This window comes from Megascapheus bottae, chromosome 13 (assembly GCF_031878675.1).
Source record: "Megascapheus bottae isolate mThoBot1 chromosome 13, mThoBot2.hap1, whole genome shotgun sequence".
Taxonomy (NCBI): Eukaryota; Metazoa; Chordata; class Mammalia; order Rodentia; family Geomyidae; genus Megascapheus; species Megascapheus bottae.
In genome coordinates this window covers 32367142-32389698 of record NC_143521.1, presented here as the reverse complement: position 1 = coordinate 32389698, position 22557 = coordinate 32367142, and the positions used below count along the sequence as shown (strand labels likewise).

The 22557-nt window shown below is 40.9% G+C and overlaps 1 protein-coding gene across 2 annotated transcripts in view; it reads left to right on the top strand.

Moving 5' to 3' along the window:
* Window positions 1-22557, top strand: part of Cwh43 (cell wall biogenesis 43 C-terminal homolog) — a 40161-nt gene that overhangs the window by 3737 nt on the left and 13867 nt on the right. Inside the window, exons 3-10 of one of the 2 annotated variants that reach the window (XM_090344069.1) lie at window positions 2254-2374; window positions 2834-2988; window positions 6715-6916; window positions 8277-8365; window positions 12559-12816; window positions 15318-15443; window positions 17038-17117; window positions 19701-19806. In XM_090344069.1, the coding sequence (XP_090200195.1) occupies window positions 2254-2374; window positions 2834-2988; window positions 6715-6916; window positions 8277-8365; window positions 12559-12816; window positions 15318-15443; window positions 17038-17117; window positions 19701-19806 (1137 nt within the window). The remainder of the gene's footprint in view (window positions 1-2253; window positions 2375-2833; window positions 2989-6714; window positions 6917-8276; window positions 8366-12558; window positions 12817-15317; window positions 15444-17037; window positions 17118-19700; window positions 19807-22557) is intronic. The other variant, XM_090344070.1, reaches the window with a different exon arrangement.

Below are 22557 nucleotides of genomic sequence, written 5' to 3'. Positions count from 1 at the left end.
CTTCTGTCTGGATGGAGCCATTGACTTTTTCAGAAGCAGCTTCAGAAATCACTAGGTTATTGCAGTAGTGTGTGTGTGTGTGTGTGTGTGTGTGTGTGTGTGTGTGTGTGTGTGTGTGTCTGTGCGCGCGCGTGTGTTCATCAATCCCTGGCAGAGGCAGAACAAAATAGATGCTAGGAGAGCTATGGTTTCTATGAAGGTGTACATCTCTGGTTTTTAAAATAGCCCCCAGTCAAAAGGAATTATGGGAAGGACTCCTGGAAACTGCCCTTTACAAAGTTGGCATCCACATACATGGAAAGACAGGCCGAACAATTGAGGAAAATTTCAGGTCTAGGAACTATAGAAATGAGGCTTTCTGACCTGAAAACTGAGGGTTACAGTAGCAGATTCCACTGCTGTTAAATTACAGAAATCTTTTATGAATCACCATAGCCTCTGCCTGGCAAGCCTTACCTACGGAGGCACCTAACTAGCAGTTCTACAGGCAGTTTTCATTACTTCAGTCCAGTTCTGTCAGGTAAAGGGTGGCCACAGGGAATATAAGACAGAGTAGATTTGGGAGGGGTGGGAATGGCGATCGATTGATGTGTCCTCTGTTGCTCCTCCTCACTCTGTGTAGAAACAGAACTGTATCAGGTGGGAAAGTAAAGTAGAGGAAGTCACTCAGAGTTGAAGATGGAGGGGCTAATCTTTTGCTAGCAGATGCTACTTGGAGGCTGCAATTAGCCATGACCTGCCTTGCAATGCCCTTTACATGTTTATTAAGGCCAGATGTTAATGGCTCAGGACTACAATCCTAGCTACTCAAAAGGCTGAGATTTCAGTTCAATGCTAGCCCTGGCATGATCTATGAGACTAACCAAAAAAAAAAAAGCTGGTGGTGGAGTAGTGGTTCAAGCCTCAAGAGTGGCATACACACACACACACACACACACACACACACACACACACACACACACACACGATGCTTCTTAAAGACAGGATGAAGGGCTTTCTTTTCTTTTTGGCGGGGGTGGTTTTGAAAAGTCCTGAGGTCTGAATGTTTCCTGAAGTCTCACCTCTGTTACCACAAGCTAATCACTGTGTAACTAGCTGTGAAATTCATTCATGCTCACCAATTTAGATAACATTTGACCATATATGTTTTGATCCACTAGGATCATTATGGTTAAAACAAAGAGACAGTAACAAATGTTTGCATGAATGTGAAGATAATGGAGACTTCATGCATTTCTGATGGAAATGTAAGAAATACTCAGTGGTACAGCTGTTTAGGAGTTATTCAAGATGTTAAACAATTTTTTATGTGATCCAACAGTCCTATCTTCATTGAGAGAGATATATATATGCATATATACCCCAAAAGAAAACATATGATAATATAGCAACGTGTACACAAATGTTCAATGCAGCTTTATTTACAAATATCAAGAAATAGAAACAGCTAAATGCTCACCAACTGAAGAATGGATAAGCAAATGTAATATATTCATATAATGTAATGTCAGGAGGCATAAAAAACCAAATATGGATACATGCTACAACACAGATGAACCTTGAAAATATTATGCTAAGAGAAAGAAGCCAGTCACAATGGGCCATATAATGTACGACTCCATTTATGTGAAATGTTCAAAATAGGAAAGATCCAGAGTCAGAAAGTAGATTGACAATTGTGAGGAGACCAGAGGTGGGAGTGACTTCTAATAGATGCGAGGTTTCTCTTTGAGGTGAGAAAGCTGTTCTGGAATTAGTGGTGATAGTTGCCAAACTTTGTAAATACACTCAATCATTGAGCTCTATACTTAAATATGGCTACTTTTTTTTTTTTTGTGCAGTGAACTCTTTTTTTCTATGCTAGTATTGGGACTTGAACTCAGTGCCTTATGTGATATTTTTACTCATGGTTAGTCTTTTATTACTTGAGCCATTGCCTCCATTTCTAGCTTTCTTCTGTTTACTTGGAGATAAGAATCTCACAGATTTGTCTGCCCTTAGTTGATTTTGAACCAAGATAATCAGATATCAGTGTTATGCGTAACTAGGATTATAGATGTGAATGGATAAACATGGTAAATTTTGTAGTGTATGGTTGTGCTCCAATAAGAGTTTGAAAAGATAAATGCATACAGTTATATATTAACTCAATTCTCTTGTGTGTAAAGATAGTATCACCAATGTCTAGCAAATGCAGACCAGAAAGGACCAACGTCTACTTTTCACAAGTGCTCAGTTCTCCTCACTTTGTAGGCAGCATCGCTTCCCTGGAGGCTCCAAATGCCACACTTCGACTGGTGGTCCTTGCCTTCGGTGTGTCTTCCTCATTGGTGGTGCAGAGTGTGACTTGGTGGTCAGGAAGTGGCTTGCAAAGGTATGATTCATAGCTCATGTACTTGGCAATATACAGGTAGGGTCAGTTTCCAAAGTGAAGCTCAGTGTGGGATTTGTACATTGAAAGTCTTGGCTTTTCATTTGAATATTGCTATGTATACAAATATGTACATACACACATATAGCAACTATTATATATGCAAAGATATAGATGTAAATAGGATTACAGTATAATAATGTGCATATTGTCTCCAGGGATTGAACCCTTACTCTTGCTAAATACAAAGTCTACCACTCACTCAAATCCTCAGCTCCAATAAAGCTGTAGGAATGAGAGAATGATTCCTAGCTGTCTAGGTAATGAGGTGTAGAGGAACTAAGCCAAGTGGATTATTTCAAAATGCCCACGAGACAATTTGAGATGCTTTTTTTTCTATCAGACTGAGATTCACAATGCATCTGGACTCATTAAAGAGTAACAGTACTTTTGTACCGGCAGGTACCTCCGAATCTGGGGATTTATTTTAGGACACATTCTTCTTCTTGTCCTCCGCATATGGTATACTTCATTAAACCCAATCTGGAGCTATCTGACGTCCAACAGGGTGATACTGACATTGACTGTCATAGCTACACTTGACCGCATTGGTGCAAGTAAGTATATGCTCAATTTATTTGGAGACTTTCTCTCTTACAAAGTTTACCTTTTTGATGTGAATATAATATATTTGGAAAAGAAAATTTATAAAAATAGTTTTTCTGTACTGTATCTCCATTTCAGCTTTCCTCCCTTCTCAACTATGGTCTAAGCAGATGACACCAGGCAAAACCACCAGTGGTGTGTACCACTGTTGATGGCAGTCTAGTTTCAAGCCTCATTCATTCAGCTGTCTTCCTCCTCTTCTTTCTCAGCCTGGCCTCCAGCGGGAGAGTCTCCATCTTCCATCTCTACACCAATCACAGTGCATCTGTAAGAATGGAAAGTTACTATAATCTGGGTGTTGGCAACTTCCTGGGTTTAATCCAGGAATTTGAAGCGTGAAAAGAAAGGAAATCTTTGTGTATTATTATCACTTTCTAAGCTAGCTTCCTCCTACAGAAACTGATTTTCTCTGAAATGTATACAAATCCTCCTTGTAATCTAACTTGAGATGCTTCTAAAAAGAATAGCGAAATGTGACTGGAATTTAATTAACTTGCTTGTGGCTTTTTGTTTAACTCAATGAGTCACTGTTCCCTTGTATATACATGGAGAAATCACATAGATATTAATGGAAACCTAAGGGGTGTTGGCTCCACAGGAACAATAAGTACTTGTATAGTTCCCCTCTGGTCTCAATTTTGGCTTAAAACTGAGGTAGCTGGAAAAGGGGGAAAGTAGCAGTAAAGGAATTATGTCATATTACCAGTAGACTATTGGTGATTTTTCTAGCCTCCTGTTGTATCTTTTAAAATTAAAAAAAAATTGTTGGTCTTGGGGATTGAACTCCAGTGCTCTCCCTGAGTTCTTTTGCTCAGGGCTAACTCTACTGCTTTGAACCACAGCTCCACTATAGTTTTGGTTTTTTTGTTTGTTTGTTTTTTTGAGTGGTTAATTGGAGATGAAAGTCTCACGTGAACTTTTCTGCTGGGGCTGACTTTGAACCATGATCCTCAAATCTCAGCTTCTTGAGTAGCTAGAAGTACAGGCATGAGCCACGAGGGCCTGGCTTCTTTATGTTTTATAAATCACTCCCTGGTAAGTGTGTCTTTCAGGTGTAGCCTGTCTTTTGTCCATATTTGAATTTTCAGACTTGACTTTTCTCCTCTTTCACCTCTGTCTAAAATTTATGTGACCCACTCACTAGCTGGTATTCTCTTATTCTGTTTTTGCCCTGTGCCTTCATTTCCAAAACTCAACTCTTCACCTATTCCTCTAGGGTATCTGAGCACAGAGCTGGTGATTATTATTATCATTATGAGTGCTTATTTTTAAAAAAAATTTACCTTATATGTTGGGTTACTTGTTGTCAGTGGAGATACTTAATCTTAGTTTTACTACATTTTACTCAGCAAATTGAACTTAGACCCATCTAAGTTCAAAGCCTCCAGGCACTCCATCTCCTTTTGTCCACACCATCCTTTCCTCCCCGGCCTTCTCCACAGCTCCCAGTCTATTCCCTCCTCACACTCCATTCTTAGTTTTCTTCCCCTTTGTAAAACCAGATAGCCAGCTCCAGAGGCATTCACCAAGGCTTCCTTCTTTGCTGCAGAGGACTTCACAGAGTCACAAGGCTGTGTCCTCTTGGGCTCCTTGTGCTCAACAGAAGACATTCTCTGCCATCCTCTGCCATGGTGACATGTTTGTACATGGAGTCATCTCTGGCCTGAAGGAGTCTCCTGAAGTAGGCCAGTGGGGTACAGTCAGGTGGGATACATGCTGCTTTTTCTCCAGGCCCAGTGTTTTGGTGTTCTACCAGCTGTGAGGGTGGTCCTGGGCAATTAAGTGGATCTCACTGGGCCTGTTTTCTAATCTGTAAAATAGAGTTAGTAAGGTCATGCACCTCATAAAGATGTGGTGTGGATTAAGTGTGCTAATAAAAAGGGCTGGGAAGAAAATTCATCAGTTGATGCCCTGTTGCTATTTTGGGGTGTACAGAGAATTTGGTGAGAGCCCTATTCTATTGTGTGTGTATTGGTACTAAGGCTTGAACACAGGACCTGGGCTCTGACCCTAAGCCTTTTTGCTTAAGGCTGTTGTTATACCACTTGAACCATAGGTCTATTTCTGGTTTTATGCTCGTTAATTGGAGATAAGAGTCTCGTGGACTTTCCTGACTGTGCTGGTTTGGTATCATGATCCTCAGATGTCAGCCTTTCAAGTAGCTAGGATTATAGGCATGATCCACAATCCTTCAGCTCTTTTTTGTTTTGGCTTTACTGGGGCTTGGACTTGAGCCCCTAGTTTGCTAGGCAACCTAAAATGTCTTGTACTTTTGGTAGCCTGATTTGCTGGAAATGTCCCACCCAAGTTGGATGACATTTAGTCCCTGAATATATCATTTTCTTTTAAAGCACAAATTTCAGCTCTATTCATTCTGTTAACCTTCTCAGATGTTCAGTAGCTGACAAGTAATTCTACTTGTCAAACTCTAAAATACCCTTTCTGCCTTACACTTAAACTGTGCCTTAGTTATTCTTTGAGAAATGATCTCAGCTGTTTATCATAGTTGTATACCTTGTCTCTTCTTCTAGAGTGAACTCCTTGAATCAGGTACCATTTCCTACCTGCTGAAAGTCTAGTGAATGGAGAACGAAACCATGTTTTGAGGCCCCAGGCCCAAACTCTGGACATTCCAGATTAGGTCTAAACATTTGCCCACATTCACCAAATAAAGACACATGGTGGCTCAGTGCTGGTGGATCATGTCTGTAATCCAGCTACTCAAGAAGCTGAGATCTGAGGATGGTGGTTTGAAGCTAACCCTGGCAGAAAAGTCTGCAAAAATCATATCTCCAATTAATTACCAAAAAGCTGGGGATGGAGGTATGGCCCAAATGGTAAAGCATTAGCTTTGAGGGAAAAAGCTAAGAGGCAGCATCCAGGCTCTGAGTTCAAACTTTAGTAAGGTACACACACACACACACACACACACACGCACACACACACACACGGTGAAGGATTTATTTGTTGCCTAGCAACCATGGCAAGATGGCACTTTAGTATATACTCAGGAATACAGACACTGTCCTCAATTAAAAAGTGGAGAACTGGGGATAGGAATTGAGAAAGGAATATATAGTTGAAATAGTGCAATGTCACAGGCTGGGTAGCGGCTTGGTGAGTCAGTGTTCTATAGCTTTTGGCTGTTCTCTTCAAGATACTGAAGAAAAGTCAAGGCATTGCCTGACTTCAGGGAAGTTTGCCTTTTGTCACAAGATGCCTATCCCTGAATCTTGTTCTCCTTGGAATCCAAGGTGATTGTAAAATGATTGTGGAAGGCAAAACAAATGGAGGAGTGTCTTGATTTAAGTTAACTTTTTTTTTTTTATTGTGGATCATGGGGCTTGAACTCTGGGCCTGGGTGCTGTCTCTGAGCTCTTCAGCTCAAGGCTACCACCCTAGCCTTGAGCCAAGCCCCACTTTCCATTTTCTAGAGGTTAACCAGAGATGAGTCTCAGGTCCTTTTGTGCCCAGGCTGGCTTTGAACCTTGATCCTCAGATCCCAGCCTCCTGAGTAGCTTGGATTACAGGTGTGAGCCACCGTGCTGACTGATTTTTTTTTTCATGCCGACTGATTTAATTTATATGTGTAGAAAAAAAGCCTTAAGTGGCCTCTTACAAGAGCGAATTTCTGTGGAACACTGCCGTTTTTCTAATCATTTTCTTTTTGATCCTAGATGATGATTGCAGTAAGTCTGAGGAGAGGAAGAACAGTAAAGTGACCAAGAATGTGGCCTGTAGACCTCACCGGCTGCTGGCAGGAGCTGCCTTTGGGAGTCTTTTGTTCCTTACCCAGTGGATCTTTGGCGAAGTCTCCCTTGTGTCCAGATGGGCAGTGAGTGGTCATCCCCACCCAGGACCAGATCCTAACCCATTTGGGTGAGTGTGAGTTTGGAAGCAATCAGGAAATCAGCAGTCCAGGCTGGAGGAAGAAACTTATCCCTTGCAAGCCAGCCACAGCTGTGTTCCCGGGGCATTTATCACCCCATTTCCTCAGGGACCACACACACATGTGTGTGGATTCTGGAATCCAGGAGCGAGAATGTTGTTTGCTTTATGCTTATGGATGGTGGAAAAGTAGAAGGGAAGGGGCAACTAAGGGTTGTGAACAAGAGGTACTCAAGCTCTAGCAAGGATACCATGGGAACTTATCACCTGCAAGAGCCTGCTCAGTGGCAGGGCTGGTTGCTTCCTTCCTTCCATTATAGTTCTGGGCATTTGCTGGACAGAGCGCAGAGCCATGATAAGAAGCTGCCAAATGGGTATAATAGTAGCATTTGCTTTGCAGATTCCTTAGGATGAAGAAACAGGTAAAGAGAAAAAGTCTTAGATTGATGCTTAGTATATTATTTGCTGTGTTTTCTTTAAACTCAGTTCATACCTAATTCATACTTAATTGAGTTCTATGCTGTAGCCAGATGTCCTCGTACAGCTTTGTTAAGACTTTTTCTATTCTCCTATGAATATCTGCCAAAAAAAGCAAAATGACAGCATTGTAATAGTTAAAAAAAAACAAACCAGTGTTGTAGGGCACCGTGGCTCATGCCTGTAATCCTAGCTATTCAGGAGGCTGAGATCTGAGGATCTTGGATCCAAACCCTACCTGGGCACTAAAGACTGTGAGATTTTTACTTCCAATTAACTACCATAAAACTGAATGTGGTGCTGTGGCTCAAGGGGTATGGTGGTAGCCTTGAGCTGAAGCACTCAGGGGCAGTGCACAGGCCCAGAGTTCAAGCCTCATGACCGACAAAAACAAACCAAAACCAAAACCAAACCAAAACAAAACAAAGTAACAGCGTCAATGACTGATCAAACTGACACTGGTCTCAGGAAGTCAGAGACTAATCCAAAGCAGTACTGGGTGGAAAAAGACAAACTATATAGAAACTATTGACTGAGATTTTGGTCTTTGTTAGAGTTGCTTAAAGTGTCCTGTGACCAGTATCACTATAATAATGTAAGAATATAAGGTAACTCAATTGTTATATAACATTTTCCTTGACCACAAGAGACTGCAGAGGCCATTTGTCAAGTCAGTTTTATGAGTTTAGTGTTGTATAACAGTGATTGGCTCCCATGGGGTTTCATGAGAACATAGGCTATTTCGTATCCAGGTTTTCTCTAGGCTATACCTAGAGGCAGAAAATATACTTTCTATTTCCTGTTTGAAACAATGAGAGAGTAATAATATGAGTGTCTTGCAGTCTACTCTGTGCATTTTATCTTATTTCTACAGAGGTGCAGTTCTGTTTGGCTTGGCTGCTGGATTGATGCTTTCGGCTTGTTCATGGCTTCACGATGCTAGTTTGATCTGGTGGATGATAGGTATGTGGCATACACCTTCGGATGAGCCTCACTGAGCTTGGTCACCCAGTTTCCTTGCATGCACATGCAGCTAGACTGGAAGGAGATACCGCTGTAAAAAAACACAAACTGCTCACCTAGCAGCTGCTGGGATTCTTTCCCTTCTTCAGATTTCCCAGCTTCTTCATTTCTAAGAAGAGGTTTGATTTGAATTCTGTTATGATGCTACATTTTTTCTTTCCCTGTTACATGTGACAATTTCACTCCATACTCATCCATTTCTGGGAACCACGTTTCTGTGAAGACTCAAACCATTCCTTCCCAATCACATCCTTTAGAAATGCTGGCAAGGGCTGTCATATTTCAGGCTGCCTCTTTCCATTTTCCTATTAGTCTCTGAGAACATGAGAGAGTCGGGTATTATTTTCCTGTGATAGAATTATGCTCCACCAATTATTCCTTTTAGCTTTTATTTCTAGTTAGGATTGAGACTTGAACTCAGGGCCTCAAAATCTTTAGCTCTCAGGCTCCTGAATAGTTAAGATTACAGCATGAGCCACCAGCTCCTAATTCGTTTTCCCTTTAAAAAAGCTGCAATACTTACACAGAAGTCATTGCTGGCATTAATTAAAACACCCATCTCTTTTACAGAGCAATACTATATTCAGTCTCTGTGAGAAAAAAATGTTCTTATGCATATGACTAAGCAGGTGATTCAGAGTGTTACCCAGATGCCGTGAGATGGTGGGTATTAGTAACAGAAAACATTGGAAGGAAACCACAAGAAATACATTCAGGCACACTGTCAGCACCATCATCCTGGGTGGACATGGGTTTGATCCAAGCAGGCTGGTGCTGGCTAGATCTTCTTCCTCCTGCAGTTGCATGAGAAAACCACTGCAGTCACGGTGGCCTGTCTTCACTGGCTGTAGATTTTCTAGCAGGCATTTTTCTGGAGTGTGGGAGCTGGGAACCTTATTTCCCACCAGGGAGCTGTTTTGTGAGGCTCTTAAGGAGAGGGAGCAGATAATAGTGCCAAAATTGCAAAGGAGCATCTGCAGCTTCCTATTCTGCATGCATTTGGAAGTGTGAAACAAGGCAGCAGAAGTTTGTTTGGCGTTTCTAGCAAGCCTTCGCTTACGGAATATAAGCAAAGTACTTATTGGACAGGTAATTGGCAGCTCTTCTTTTTTCAGCGAGGGAACTTGCAAACTCTATGATAAAGTTAATCTAGTAAGATCCTTCATTTAAAATTTTTATTTTGTTATTATAAAGGTGAGGTACAGAGTGGTTATAGTTATATCAGTTTCTTTTCCCTCGCGTTCCATCACTTTTGACAGCTCTTTTTTAAAAAACACAGGAGAACTAAGGAGTAAAACCACAGAATATTAAAGAACAGAAGAGCTATGACTTTATAATCTTGAACACTTTTTTCTACCTAATTAGGGCCACATCCTAGACAATCTAACTCTAGTTTCCCCGATTCTTTGAAATTTTGAGTAGCGGTTTCTTTTTTTTTTTCAGTCCTGGAGCTTGAACTCAGGGCCTGAGCACTGTCCTTGGGATTTCTCAAGGCTAGACTCTACCACTTGAGCCACAGCACCATTTCCAGCCTTTTCTGTGTTTGTGGTACTGAGGAATTGAACCCAGGGCTTCGTACATGCTAGGTAGGCACTCTACCACTAAGCCACACTCCTAGCCCTTGAGTAGCAGTATTAAAGACTCTCTTTTGGTGTGTAGTATTGGGACTTGAACTCCCAGGGCCTTGAGTTTATTAGGCTGCTGCTTGCCCCTCAGCCATGCCCAATCCTACACACACACACACACACACACACACACACACACATATATTTTTTAACATAGGTTTTGCTTTTTGCCTGGGACTAGCCTAGATCACAATCCTATCTATGTTTCCTTTGTAGCTGACACATATCACAGCATCCAGCTTTTCTTTTCATTGGTTGAGATGATAATTTTGCTAAACATTATTTTTCCCAGATCCTTTCCTTCTAACTCTTTTAAGTACTTAGCATTGTAAGCATAAGCTACCACATTTGGCAGAATTTTAAGGAAAACAAACTTAAAGTTTCTAACAGGATATGTGAAGTAGGGCAAATTAGAGCTACAACTCATCTCTGTTTCTGATCTTCTCCTGTCCTGAAATAAGTTGAGGGTAACTCTTATCATTGTATTTTATCTCTGGAAACTCCTTGATGAAGCATAGCTCCACTTACGATTCCACTTCTAAGTTTATATCCCCAGCTGGGGACTCAGAAGAAATTAATTATGGTGATGACCAAAGATTTCATAAAAGCAAAGTGTGGGTCCAGGTGATTTACACCTGTAATCTTAGCTATTCAGGAAACTGAAATGTGAGGAGTGTAGTGGCATATGCCATTATGCCCAGTTACCATGACAGTTCTTATAGGTGTTTTTGGAATATAGATTACCATGAATTCTTGGTATCTCAGAAGTGAATATTTGGAGGAAATTGGAAAAGAAGAACTAGAAGTGAAACTGTGGCTCAAAGGGATAGAACAACAGTTTTGAGTAAAAAAACTCAGGACAGTGACCAGGCCCTGAGTTCAAGCCCCACAGTTGACAAAAAAAAAATCCTTGGAATATATCACTTGTTTGAAATATAATTTAGCCTAAAATACAGAACTTACTTTAAAATAGAAACTAAATTTAAAAATGAAACGATAGCCAGGAGAAATTTAATGTTTTATTCCCCCCCCCAGATAATTCTTTATAGTAAAGCAAAGAAAATAATTTTTAACATTTTCAGATTAGAACAACATATTAGGATTTATTTCTTAAAAAGTCATCACAATAAGCCACTAAATGTGGAAAATTAAATCTCACAAAAAAACTAGTGAGAGCTATTTAAAGTGTCATATAATTGTTATCAATTTGATAATGAAGTTTAGAAAGAAATGATTTTGGCACTCTCAGAGATGTAGGTACTTGCCCAAGTTTTCTGGAGTTGGAAATGACTACAATCATTTTCCAAGACAGCACTCACATGTAATAACTTGAAGCAGTTTGAAGTAAGTAATTAAAGATGTGGAAGAGATTTACTGATAAAGGTGCAGATTGCATAACCTCCATACCTACAGGCTGTTGACTAAGAATGGAACAGAATGATGGATATTGGTAGCTCTCATCTGTAATCCTAGCTACTCGGGAAGCCGAGATCTGAGGATCACGGTTTGAAGCCAGGCAGGAAAGTTTGTGAGACTCAACCAGCAAAAAGCTAGAAATAGAGACGTGGCTCAAGTGGTAGCAGTACCCCTTGTCCTCCTTAGGCAAAATGTTAAGGGACAGAATCCAGGGCTTGAGTTCAAACCTAGTAACCATCCCTTCCTCTGCCCCCCTCCACAATTCCACAATAGGAATAAAGGAAGAAAAAAGAAAACTGATGGCAGAGTTGCTAAAGTAGTAAACCCACTGGGGCTATCTCAGTCATGTCTTTTTTAGGGGCTGTGCAGTTGGATGAATCAGTGTGTGAATAACAGGACAAAGTGCAGCAGTTAGATGGGTAGAAATTACTTTAGAAAGTGTCTTCATAGAACATTCTAGAAGTTACCCTGACTACATGTTTTCTCCTAGTTACTATCTGGATGGTTACATTTAATAAAAATACATTTGGCATTGCAGATTAATTTCAGTTTTTTTAATTGCTGCTACAAATGTAACATTGGTCATCTGAAGACCCCTTCTCTCCCCTGCCTCCTTTCCTTTCTCAAAGAATTAGCATTGGCCTGAGTTTTTTTTTTCTTTTTTCTTTTTTGCCAGTCCTGGGCTTGAGCTCAGGGCCTGAGCACTATCGTTGGACTTTCTCAAGGCTAGAACTCTACCACTTGAGCCTCAGCACCACTTCCAGCTTTTTTTCTATTTGTGGTACCGAGGAATCGAACCCAGGTCTTCATGCATGCTAGGCAAGCACTTTAACCACTAGGCCAAACTCCCGGCCTGGCCTGAGTTTTAACTGCATTCTCCTTTCCAGCTGGGCCCATGACTGGCCTGGTCATGCCAAGAGAATCCCATTAACCTAGGCAGACTTTGGTTTTCTCAGTTCTGCAGATTGAACCAGATACTAACAAGGTGCCTTATGGTTCTAAACAGGTATATACTGGTCATCCTATGAGCTACTACTCTCCTGTCTCATTCATTCATGCATGTATTCATTCTTTTTCTCCCCTTATAAACAGGAGCAGCTTCAGCTGCAGGTCTCCTTTACCTGCGCACCTGGGCAGCTGCCGTGTCTGGCTGTGTGTTGGCCATCTTCACTGGCTCTGTGTGGCCTCGAGTGCTGGGACACCTGATTAGCTCAGGAACAAGCCCTGGGGAAACCATGATTTCTGCCATGTTAGTGTATCTTCTAGAAATCTTTTTCTGTGCCTGGTGCACAGGCTTTAAGTTTGTTCCAGGAGGTGTCTACACAAGAGAAAGATCGGACGTGCTTCTAGGTGAGTACATTTCAAAGGTCTGGGTTAAAGAAATCAAGCAAAAAGAGTCCTGAGAAATGGCCAGCATTTAGCACTAATAGAAATCAAAAGATCAATGAAGACATAAAAAACCTGGAAGGATGTCTGAATGATAATTCAAAACAAATTTCTTAATTCAACAATATATTACCATAATGTTTGCCACTCTAATGACCCTTGAATGAATTGTTATGAAAAGCATTTAGTCGTTAAGAGGAATAAAGCATAAACCGGATAACGCATATGTTAGAAGCAGTTTGATTTTGATGTCCCTGTTGACCCTTCAATAAAGACTCATAAATACACATCGGCATGGGGACAATGTTGGAAGGGGTTACCTTGATCAAGATATGTTGTACTTTGAATCTGACTTGTTGAACTGAAACCCCTTTGTACAACTACTTAAAAAAAAGAAAGCTGGGCACTGGTGGTTCATGCCTGTAATCCTAGCTACCCAGGAGACTGATAGCTTAAGAGTATGGTTTAAAGCCAGCCTGGGCAAGAGTCTGTGAGACTCTCATCTCCAATTAACTACCAAGAGCCCTGGCCTTGAGCAGAAAAGCTTAGGGACAGGGCCCAGGTACTGAAACTGAGCCTAGGACTGCTTTGGAAGACATGTCTTTAAACCACATGTGGTATTCCAGAAAGAACTTCACAGGGTGTTAGTGCCAGTGTCTAGTGTGAGATGTACACTGCTGCCTCTCCTCTGTGGGAGCTTGCTTTGCAAATGTCGGCTTTTCCTCTGCTTTCTTTCAGGTGGCTGTATTCTGTCCTGCTCTATTTTCCTGTCCCATGTCCTGCCTTTTTCTTACTCCAGCTTGCTTAGGGGTCTGTCAGGTGAAGAATGAAAGTAAGAACTGTTCTGTGTGTGAATTTGTGTCTTTAGAATGTCATGACTGAGGAACTCTTGAGTTTCTCCTGACCAGGTGCACATGTGTGGGAAGCATGCAGTGTGATTGTTTTACAGAAATCGTAAGAGTGGCATTCTGTTGATGCCCAAACACCAATGTGTATTTTAATGTTCAGACCAGCTGTTAATTGAAGTGAATTGAAAACCAGTACTAAGCAGAGATAAGGACAAATTTATTTTCTAAATTTTGTTTTCTATTTCCTGGAAAATTGGACATAACTTTCTTTTTTAGTGCTGGTATTGGGGCTTGAACTCGGGGTCTTGTACATTTGCTCAACCTTTTCAATAACTGCTGGGGCTTTACCCCTTGAACCATGACTCCTGTTGGAATTTTGCTGGTTAATTGCAAACAGAATCTGCCTAGTCTGGCTTCAATCCAAGATCTTCAACTCTCAGCATCCTGAGTAGCAAATGACAGGTGTGAGCCATCACCACCTGGCTGTATATACCAATTTGACTTACTTTTTGATTTGGTTATATTATGTTTTGATTGGCATATTGTGTCATATTTCTACTTATATTTTATTATGCATGATGAAAAAATATGTCGTCTATAGGTATAGCTACTTTCTAGTGAATCCAAATTTAACTGAACTTTCGTGGCTGGCCTATGGGCATACTGTGATTTCTTGCCTGTATCTTCTGCCAGCACCCTACACCCAGAGAGCCATGTCCTAAGGCGCATTTGTTGCCATAGTTACACAACTTCTATGCTATTCCTCCCAGCAACCTGGTGCACTACGGGCTCTTCAGCAGCAAGGGTTGAGTCTCTATGGCAGTTCAGAAGGTTCTTTTCCCTTGTGCTCTGTTGAGCCTTTCTCTCAAATACCAGCATCCCAGCAACCAGGAAACAGGAAATTTGAGGCCATTCTTCACCAGGAAAAGGCTGGGTAGAATTTCTAAAGTGGTCCCTCCCAGATCCTCCCCTCATTTCTTTCTTTCTTTTTCTTTTTTTGCCAGTCCTGGGCTTGAGCTCAGGTCCTGAGCCCTGTCCTTGGACTTTCTCAAGGCTAGAGCTCTACCACTTGAGCCTCAGCACCACTTCCGGCTTTTCCTATGTATGTGGTACCGAGGAATGGAACCCGGGTCTTCATGCATGCTAGGCAAACACTCTACCACTAGACTAAACTCCTGGTCCCTCTTTCTTTCTTGTTTATTTTTGTCAGTTGTGGGGCTTGAACTCTGGGCTTAGGCACTGATCTTCAGTGCCTAGATCAAGATTAGCTCTCTACTACTTGAGCCACAGCATCACTTTTGGTTTTCTGGTGGTTAACTGGAGATAAAAGTCTCACAGACTTTTGTGCCCGGGCTGGCTCTGAACTGTGATCCTCAGATCTCAGCCTCCTGAGTAGCTAGGGATACAGGCCTGAGCCACCTGCACCTGGCTTCCCTCATTTCTTATGTATGTCCCTATTAGCCAACGAACTACTAGAGTAATTGCTTTGGAGCTGAGGGATTCCCAATTGAATTGTCAAGTTATGTTCAATTGAAGAGGAATTCTGATTCCTGTAATTTACTACTGGAAGAATTTTTGGATTAAACTATACTGCATTCTCACTTTCTCTTTTAACAGGGATAATGACACTAATTATCGGGTTGAATATGCACTTTGGCCCTAAGAAAAACCTTGACTTTGTTCTGCAAACAAAAAACAGCTCTAAAGTGCTTTTCAAGAAGAGTGAAAAATACATGAAACTCTGTAAGTATAACCTTTTCTCAAGAGCTAGGTGTGGCATGTACCTTATTATCCTAGCTATTACAGAAAGCCTAAAATTGGTGGATTATGGCCTAGACACATGTCCAGAAAGAAAGCAAGGCCTATCTGAAAAACTGCCACTGGAAAAAAAGGATGGAGGTATGGTTCAGTGGTAAGAGCACCTGTCTAGCAAGCATGAGACCCTAAGTTCAAACCCTAGTGCTGACACCAAATTTATTGATTTATGTATTTATATTTAGAATGGGTCTCACAATACAGCCCACGTTGCATTTGAACTTGTGACTCTGGCCTCTTGGGTAGCTAGGATTACAGTCATGCAGTACCATACCTACCGTACCTCATATGAAAGTTCTAATATATGAAGTTTACAAGATGATTTTTTTCCTGATTGTGGAGACTTGTTTTATGTTTTAGAATTTATTTTTACTTTAAGCCTCTCAGAACATATTCAGGGAATATTGTTTTGAAATCTAAGTTTAAAGTATGAGGTATGTATGCCGGTGACCCATGATAATTAACTTAGAAATTAGACATTTGGGGGCTGGGAGTTTGGCCTAGTGGTAGAGTGCTTACCTAGCATGCACGAAGACCCGGATTCAATTCCTCGGTACCACATACGTAGCAAAAAGCCAGAAGTGGTGCTGTGGCTCAAGTGGTAGAGCCCTAGCCTTGAGAAAAATCCAGGGACAGTGCTCAGGTCCTGAGCCCAAGCCCAGGACTGGCAAAAAAAAAAAAAAAAAAAAAAAAGAATCAGAGTTTTAAACACTGTAAACAAGAACAACAACAACAAAACTTTTCTGCCTGCTGTTTGTAAAAGCTCTCTGGGAAGATCTTTTACGAAGACCATTTTTTTTTTTTTTTTTTTTTTTTTTTGCCAGTCCTGGGCTTGAGCTCAGGGCCTGAGCACTTTCTCAAGGCTAGAGCTCTGCCACTTGAGCCTCAGCATCACTTCCAGCTTTTTTCTATATATGTGGTACCAAGGAATCGAACCCGGGTCTTCGTGCATGCTAGGCAAGCACTTTAACCACTAGGCTGAACTCCCAGCCCCTAATTTTTTTTAATGAAATTTACCTACCTAATATAACTGTCCTAAGACATGTATGTAAACTTCCAAACTGTTTTGTCAGTGTATTTAGAAAATACACAAGAATCTTTATCAAATCTAAAAATATAAATGTATGAGCACTTAAAAAAAAGAAATCAGACATAGGTAGACAAACTCATTAGATTCAATAATTCTGGAAAACAAATGTTTTTATTTTTTGTTTGTGTTGGTTGTAGGGCTTGGACTCGGCCTGGGTGCTGCTCCTGAGCTCTTCAGCTCAAGGCTACTGCCCTATCCCTGGGCCTGGGCATTGTCCCTAAATTCTTCAGCTCAAGGCTACCTCCCTACCCCTTGAGCCACAGCATCACTTCCGGTTTTCTAGTGGTTAATTGGAGATAAGAGTCCCATGGTCTTTAGTGCCCGTGCTGGCTTTGAATCATGATCCTCAGATCCCAGCCTCCTGAGAGCTAGGATTACAGGCGTGAGACATCATACCTAGCCAACAAACTTACTATGTATTTCTTCTTCTAGTTTTGTGGCTGCTTGTTGGTATAGGATTATTGGGATTAGGACTTCGGCACAAAGCCTATGAGAAGAAATTAGGCAAAAGAGTAAGTAATTGAAACCTTTGAAATGGAGTTTCATAACACATACAAACATACATATATATATATATTCATATACTTTACATATCACTCTTCTGATTGAATGCTAGACTTAGACTGAAAGACTTTTGGGACCCTGGAGCTCATCTGACATTGTAATAATAACTACTAAAGAGCCAAAGAAAGAGCTCGTGTACCAATGAACTGTTATTGTCTATTTAATAAGATATGGTATTGCCATTAATAAAAAGAAGAAAAGAAAAAGTTAAATGGTTTATCTGTTCTTCTCTGTAGGTATTGAGGGTGTGGCATGTATTTAGGAGTCAGTAAGTATTAAGCTATTTCCTCTTCATGTTATTAGAAAAGAATAACTGATGTCATATCCAGAAACTGTTTTAGGAAGCAGTCATTTGAAGTGAATGTGATACTGGTTAATTCAGTCATTGATTGATTGATTCATTCATATGATGTCTCTTGGTACATCTGGTGCCAGGGATACAAGTTCCCTATTGCCCAGGAGTTTATGTTCTAGTAGCAATAGTTAGTATTCAGAAACACAAACAAAGCAAGGCTATCACTTTAGATCCAATGGCTGTGTAGGAGGTAGTGAGGTGGTTAGTAAAGGCCACTCTGAGGAGGTGATACTTCAAATGAGAGAACAAGGCTAGCTGTTCAGACAGCTAGGAAACGGAGGAAACATGAATGAAGAATGGAGGGAGAACCATTGGATGTTTGAGGTACATGGCTGGAGCTGGGTGGAATGGGGGGAGATGAAGTTGGAGAGGTGGAGGAAGTCCACATCATTATAGGCTTGGCAGAGCACAGTGAAGAGCTCTCATTTCATGTATACTTGCAGTGGAAGCCACAGGGAAATGCCTCGAATAGGAAAGTAGAGAAAACGACGATCCATTTGGCTGCTGCTTTGGAAGACTGGTTTGTCGGGGCACATTGAAGGGGAATAGGAGTAGTAGAAGGGAATTCTGTCTTTTTTTCAGTTGTTCAAGGGAAAAGAGGATGGTGAGTTTTAAGTGGTGTGGGGCCAGTGGAGTTGGAAAGGAAATGGCAGGGTTCAGACTCTATTTTGAAAGTAGAACTGATAGGACTGAGTTGGTTGTGGCTGAATCAGGAAATGGATGAAAGCTATGCTTTTGGTTTGAACTCCCGCCTAGGAGAAGATGTCACTTTCTAAGGTGGGGAAAATAGAGACTAACTAATAGAGATTTAAAGTGATAAAATCCAAAATGAATTAGATGTATGGTTGCATGAGAAAGATAGCTTGATGGCTATAATCAGGTCCCTGGAAGTCTCTGCTGATAGTTTCATTCTCTTAATGATAGTAACCAAATTATAATCCTTCTTGTAAAATGATAAAACATGGTAGGACTTTTTTTTGACAGTCCTGGCTTGAACTCAGGGCCTGAGCACCGTCCTTGGGCTTTCTCAAGGCTAGAGCTCTACCACTTGAGCCACAGCACCACTTCCAGCTTTTTCTATGTATGTGGCACTGAGGAATTGAATCCTGGTCTTTGTGCATGCTAGGTAAGCACTCTACCACTAAGCCAAACTCCCAGTCCTGGTAGAATTTTTTTAATACAAGGATGTTACCATTTCCATCTCCTAGCCTGAAACGGTACAGTCCAGTTTGAGATTTTTTGAGGAGCAATTAGTAGAGATTTATTTTGCAAAGGTGTTTAGGGTTGGGCAGTGCAGTCTCTAACTAGCTCACACACCCAAAAGAGGAGCTGTGAGAGGGGTGTGTGCTCATGGGCCTTGGTCTTGCCAGTATGGAATGCCATGCTGGAACAGACTTTTATTAATCTGGAAAAGGCTTCTCTATGTCCCTCTGCATATGACATATACCCTGCAAGGGTAACCATTCTTAGTATAGCATTGTTTAAAAATGATTATTTTCATGCTTTTCTTTACATTATTACTATATAAGATAGATTCCCTGAAAAATATTTTTAACTTTCTCTCAATGATGTGCAATGTACTCTTTTTTTGGTATAATAATCTGTGAGATTCATTCACGTGAATGAATCTCATTGACTAGAGCTCTATTGTATGTACCATCTTTTGTTATTCCTTTCTTTTCCTTGTTGGTGGGCATCTAGATTGTAATTTTTTTGGTATTATAAGCACAGCTTACTATAAATATTCATTTTCTAAGCATTCCTCTGAACTTTTTTCTTTTGGCAGTCCTAGGGCTTGAACTCAGGGCCTCGGCACTGTTCTTGAGCACTCTGCTCAAGATTAGCGCTCTGCCACTTGAGACAGAGCACCACTTGTGACTTTTTCTGTGTTTGTGGTAACAAGGAATTGAACCCAGGACATCACGCATACTAGGCAAGCCCTTTACCACTAAGCCCACACTCCCAGCCCCTCCTCCAAAGTTGTAAGCTCTAAAATTCACAGAAAATGCATTATGTTCCTATAGCAATTCATTATTTTAATGAATTAAATGTAGACAAATGGATGAAGAAATTATTTTGCCGAAACAAGAATTTTGGTAGAGAGGTAGAAAAGCTAATTCTCGGGAAGGGTCATTGTTCACTGTTCTCCTAAATTCTTATTAAAACAATTCCTCAGGCACCAGCCAAAGAGTTCTCTGCTGCTATCTGGCCTTTCAGGTTTGGATATGACAATGAAGGATGGTGTAGTCTAGAAAGATCAGCTCAGCTGCTCAGTGAGACAGGTAAGTCTTTCTGGAATTAGTTCTAAGCAAGACTATACCTCGAGGGGGAGGGATTTCCAGATTATACACTTTGGAGGCTTTGATTGGCGGGCAAGTATGAGACAGAGCCTCTGGATCCACATCTGTCTTTGGGAGCAGTTAATTCAGTTGCTTCTGAAGAACACTTCCTGGACATCGTCAGGAGATGTATCATGTTTTTGTTGGAGCTGCTCCTGCTGGTAGTGGGACCCACTGTTGGGACCAAAAAGTGGGTGTATTAAATAGTCTAGAGTATGGAACAGACAAAACATGGGGTGTTGTTTTTGTCCTCATTCCAATGCAGGGTGACTCTCTCCACCTGCAGAGAAGCACCTGGGTGCTTCTTTCTTATGAAATCATTAGACCAACTTCCCTTCCATATGCCCAATACTCTCCCACGTACAAAAGAGGACAAGAATGAAGCAATCAAAGATCTAACTGCTCCCACCAAAGCGTAAACTCGAAGGTTTTCAGATAAGGCCTGGGATGATCTCATGCGTCATCAAAGAGACTGTGGCTACAAAAATAAATGAATAAATAGAACATTTAAATGAGGTAGATAAATGGGAGCTATCACCTTCAATTTTAGCTCTTCCATACTGCGCCTGACTTTGGGGATTCCCCCCCAAAAAAGTTTCTTGTGAAGTTGTACCTTTCCTTCTGGAATTGTAAGTATTCCCAAAACTGGGTTTACCTGTTTGCCATGGGAAGTAGGCATCGTTCCAGAAGACTCAGGGCTCTAGGGCGCTCAACACTGCTGAGCTAAGCATGCCTGCCAATGAATGTGGGACCCACGAAAGGTCCCCTGGGGTTTGTCCCTGCTGATGCAGTTGGAAAACAAATTCTAAATTATTTCCCCATCAAGAAAGATCAAAAGTAAGGGGGATTTATGAAGAAATTTGGGTTTAAGAGTCCCAGGACCAGCTTTGCTTTTGTACCCTAAGACAGTCTTCATTGTGTAATGCATCCTTTCAAATACATGAGAATTGCATGGAATTTCCAGTAAGATAAATAAGGGCTAAATTGTTCTTGGTGATAGCATTGGTCTTGGAGAAATTTCTGAGTTTTTCGATGACTACAATGCCACAAAAGCTTTCTCTGGCTCTTGGTCCTTATTTACATCTTTTGTGTAGGTCTCTGAGACAATCAGGCCAAAGTCTAAAGAAGCAAACAGTGGGGCACTGGTGGTTCACGCCTGTAATCCTAGGTACTCATGAGGCTGAGATCTGAAGATTACGGTTCAAAGCCAGCCTGGGCAGGAAAGTCCATGAGACTCTTACCTCCAGTTAACCACACAAAACCAGAAGTGTCTCTGTGGCTCAGGAGTAGAGTGCTAGCTTTGAGCCGAAGAGCTCAGGGACAGTGCCCAGGCCCCACGACCAACAGGAAAAAGAAAAAAAGAAGCCAACAAATTTACTTCCAATGGCAACACTATAGAGCTACTGTGTGCCATTCTATTGTTAGAAACAATAAATTTTGGAACAAATTAGGTCTCTGTGGAGGATATTAAAACTACTTGACATTTAGGGGAAGATGCTAAAATATGTAGAAAAGTTATACTTCCATCCTTCCCAATATTTGCTTAAGGTGTTCCACGTTTTAATTGTGTTCTAAACACAGGAAACTTGCCTTTAGAGCTCGGATTTCAACCACTTCCCTGTTGTGACTTACAAAGGAGTTACTTTGTTTGAGGTTTATGAGTAAAGGGAAAAAGGTTAAGGACAAGAATAAAGAAAGGGCATAGCTTAATTGCCTGCCTACCAGGTACAGGGCCCAGAGTTCAAACTCCAGTACTGTCTAAAGATAAAAGGTAAGTAAAATAAAATAAAAATTCCAAATCCACATCTCAATCATATACATTTAATTAAGGTTTTGATGTTTGTATTATTCCTTTGGGGTTATGTGCTGGAGAAATGAACTAAAACAAACATGACAAAATTCATTTAATGGCATATCATACTAGCAATTTGAAGAGTGACACCAGATTGAAATTCTAATGTTTGTTAGAATTATTTAAAGAGTATAAAACTATCAAAATGCATATGAATCTAGTTTTAATATACTAAACTATTAATGGGTGAAGAGGGCTGTCTATTGTAACATTTCTTTCTTTGATTTGTCAGGCATAGTTTGGTAACATTAACATACTCAATATAAATGAATATATTGAAAAAAATAAGAAATGTTTGCCAGGTGTGATGATTCACACCTATAGTCCCAGCACTTGGGAAAATAAGCCAGGAGATGATGAGTTTGAAGCCTATGTGGACTACAAAGTAAGATACTATGCCAATAAAACAACATTTTATTTTATTTTGTTGGTGGTGGGGCTTGCACTCAGAGCCTGGATGCTTTCCCTGAGCTCTTTCAATCAAGGCTACTTCTCTCCCATTTTGAGCCACAGCTCCACTTCTGGCTTTCTGCCAGTTAATTGGAGATAAGAGTCTTAGACTTTCCTATCTGGGCTGGCTTTGGACCACTGTCCGTAGATCTCTGCCTTCTCAGTAGCTAGGATTACAGACATGAGCCACCAGCATCCAGCAACAACTGATTTTTGGCTAATTTCTTTTCTTATTTTTACATTAAAAAAATTATGTGCTTAGACTGGGAATGTGGCCTAACAGTAGAGTTCTTGCCAAGCATGCACAAAACCCTGGGTTCAATACATCAGTACCATATACACAGAAAAAGCTGGAAGTGGTGCTGTGGCTCAAGTGATGGAGTGCTAGCCTG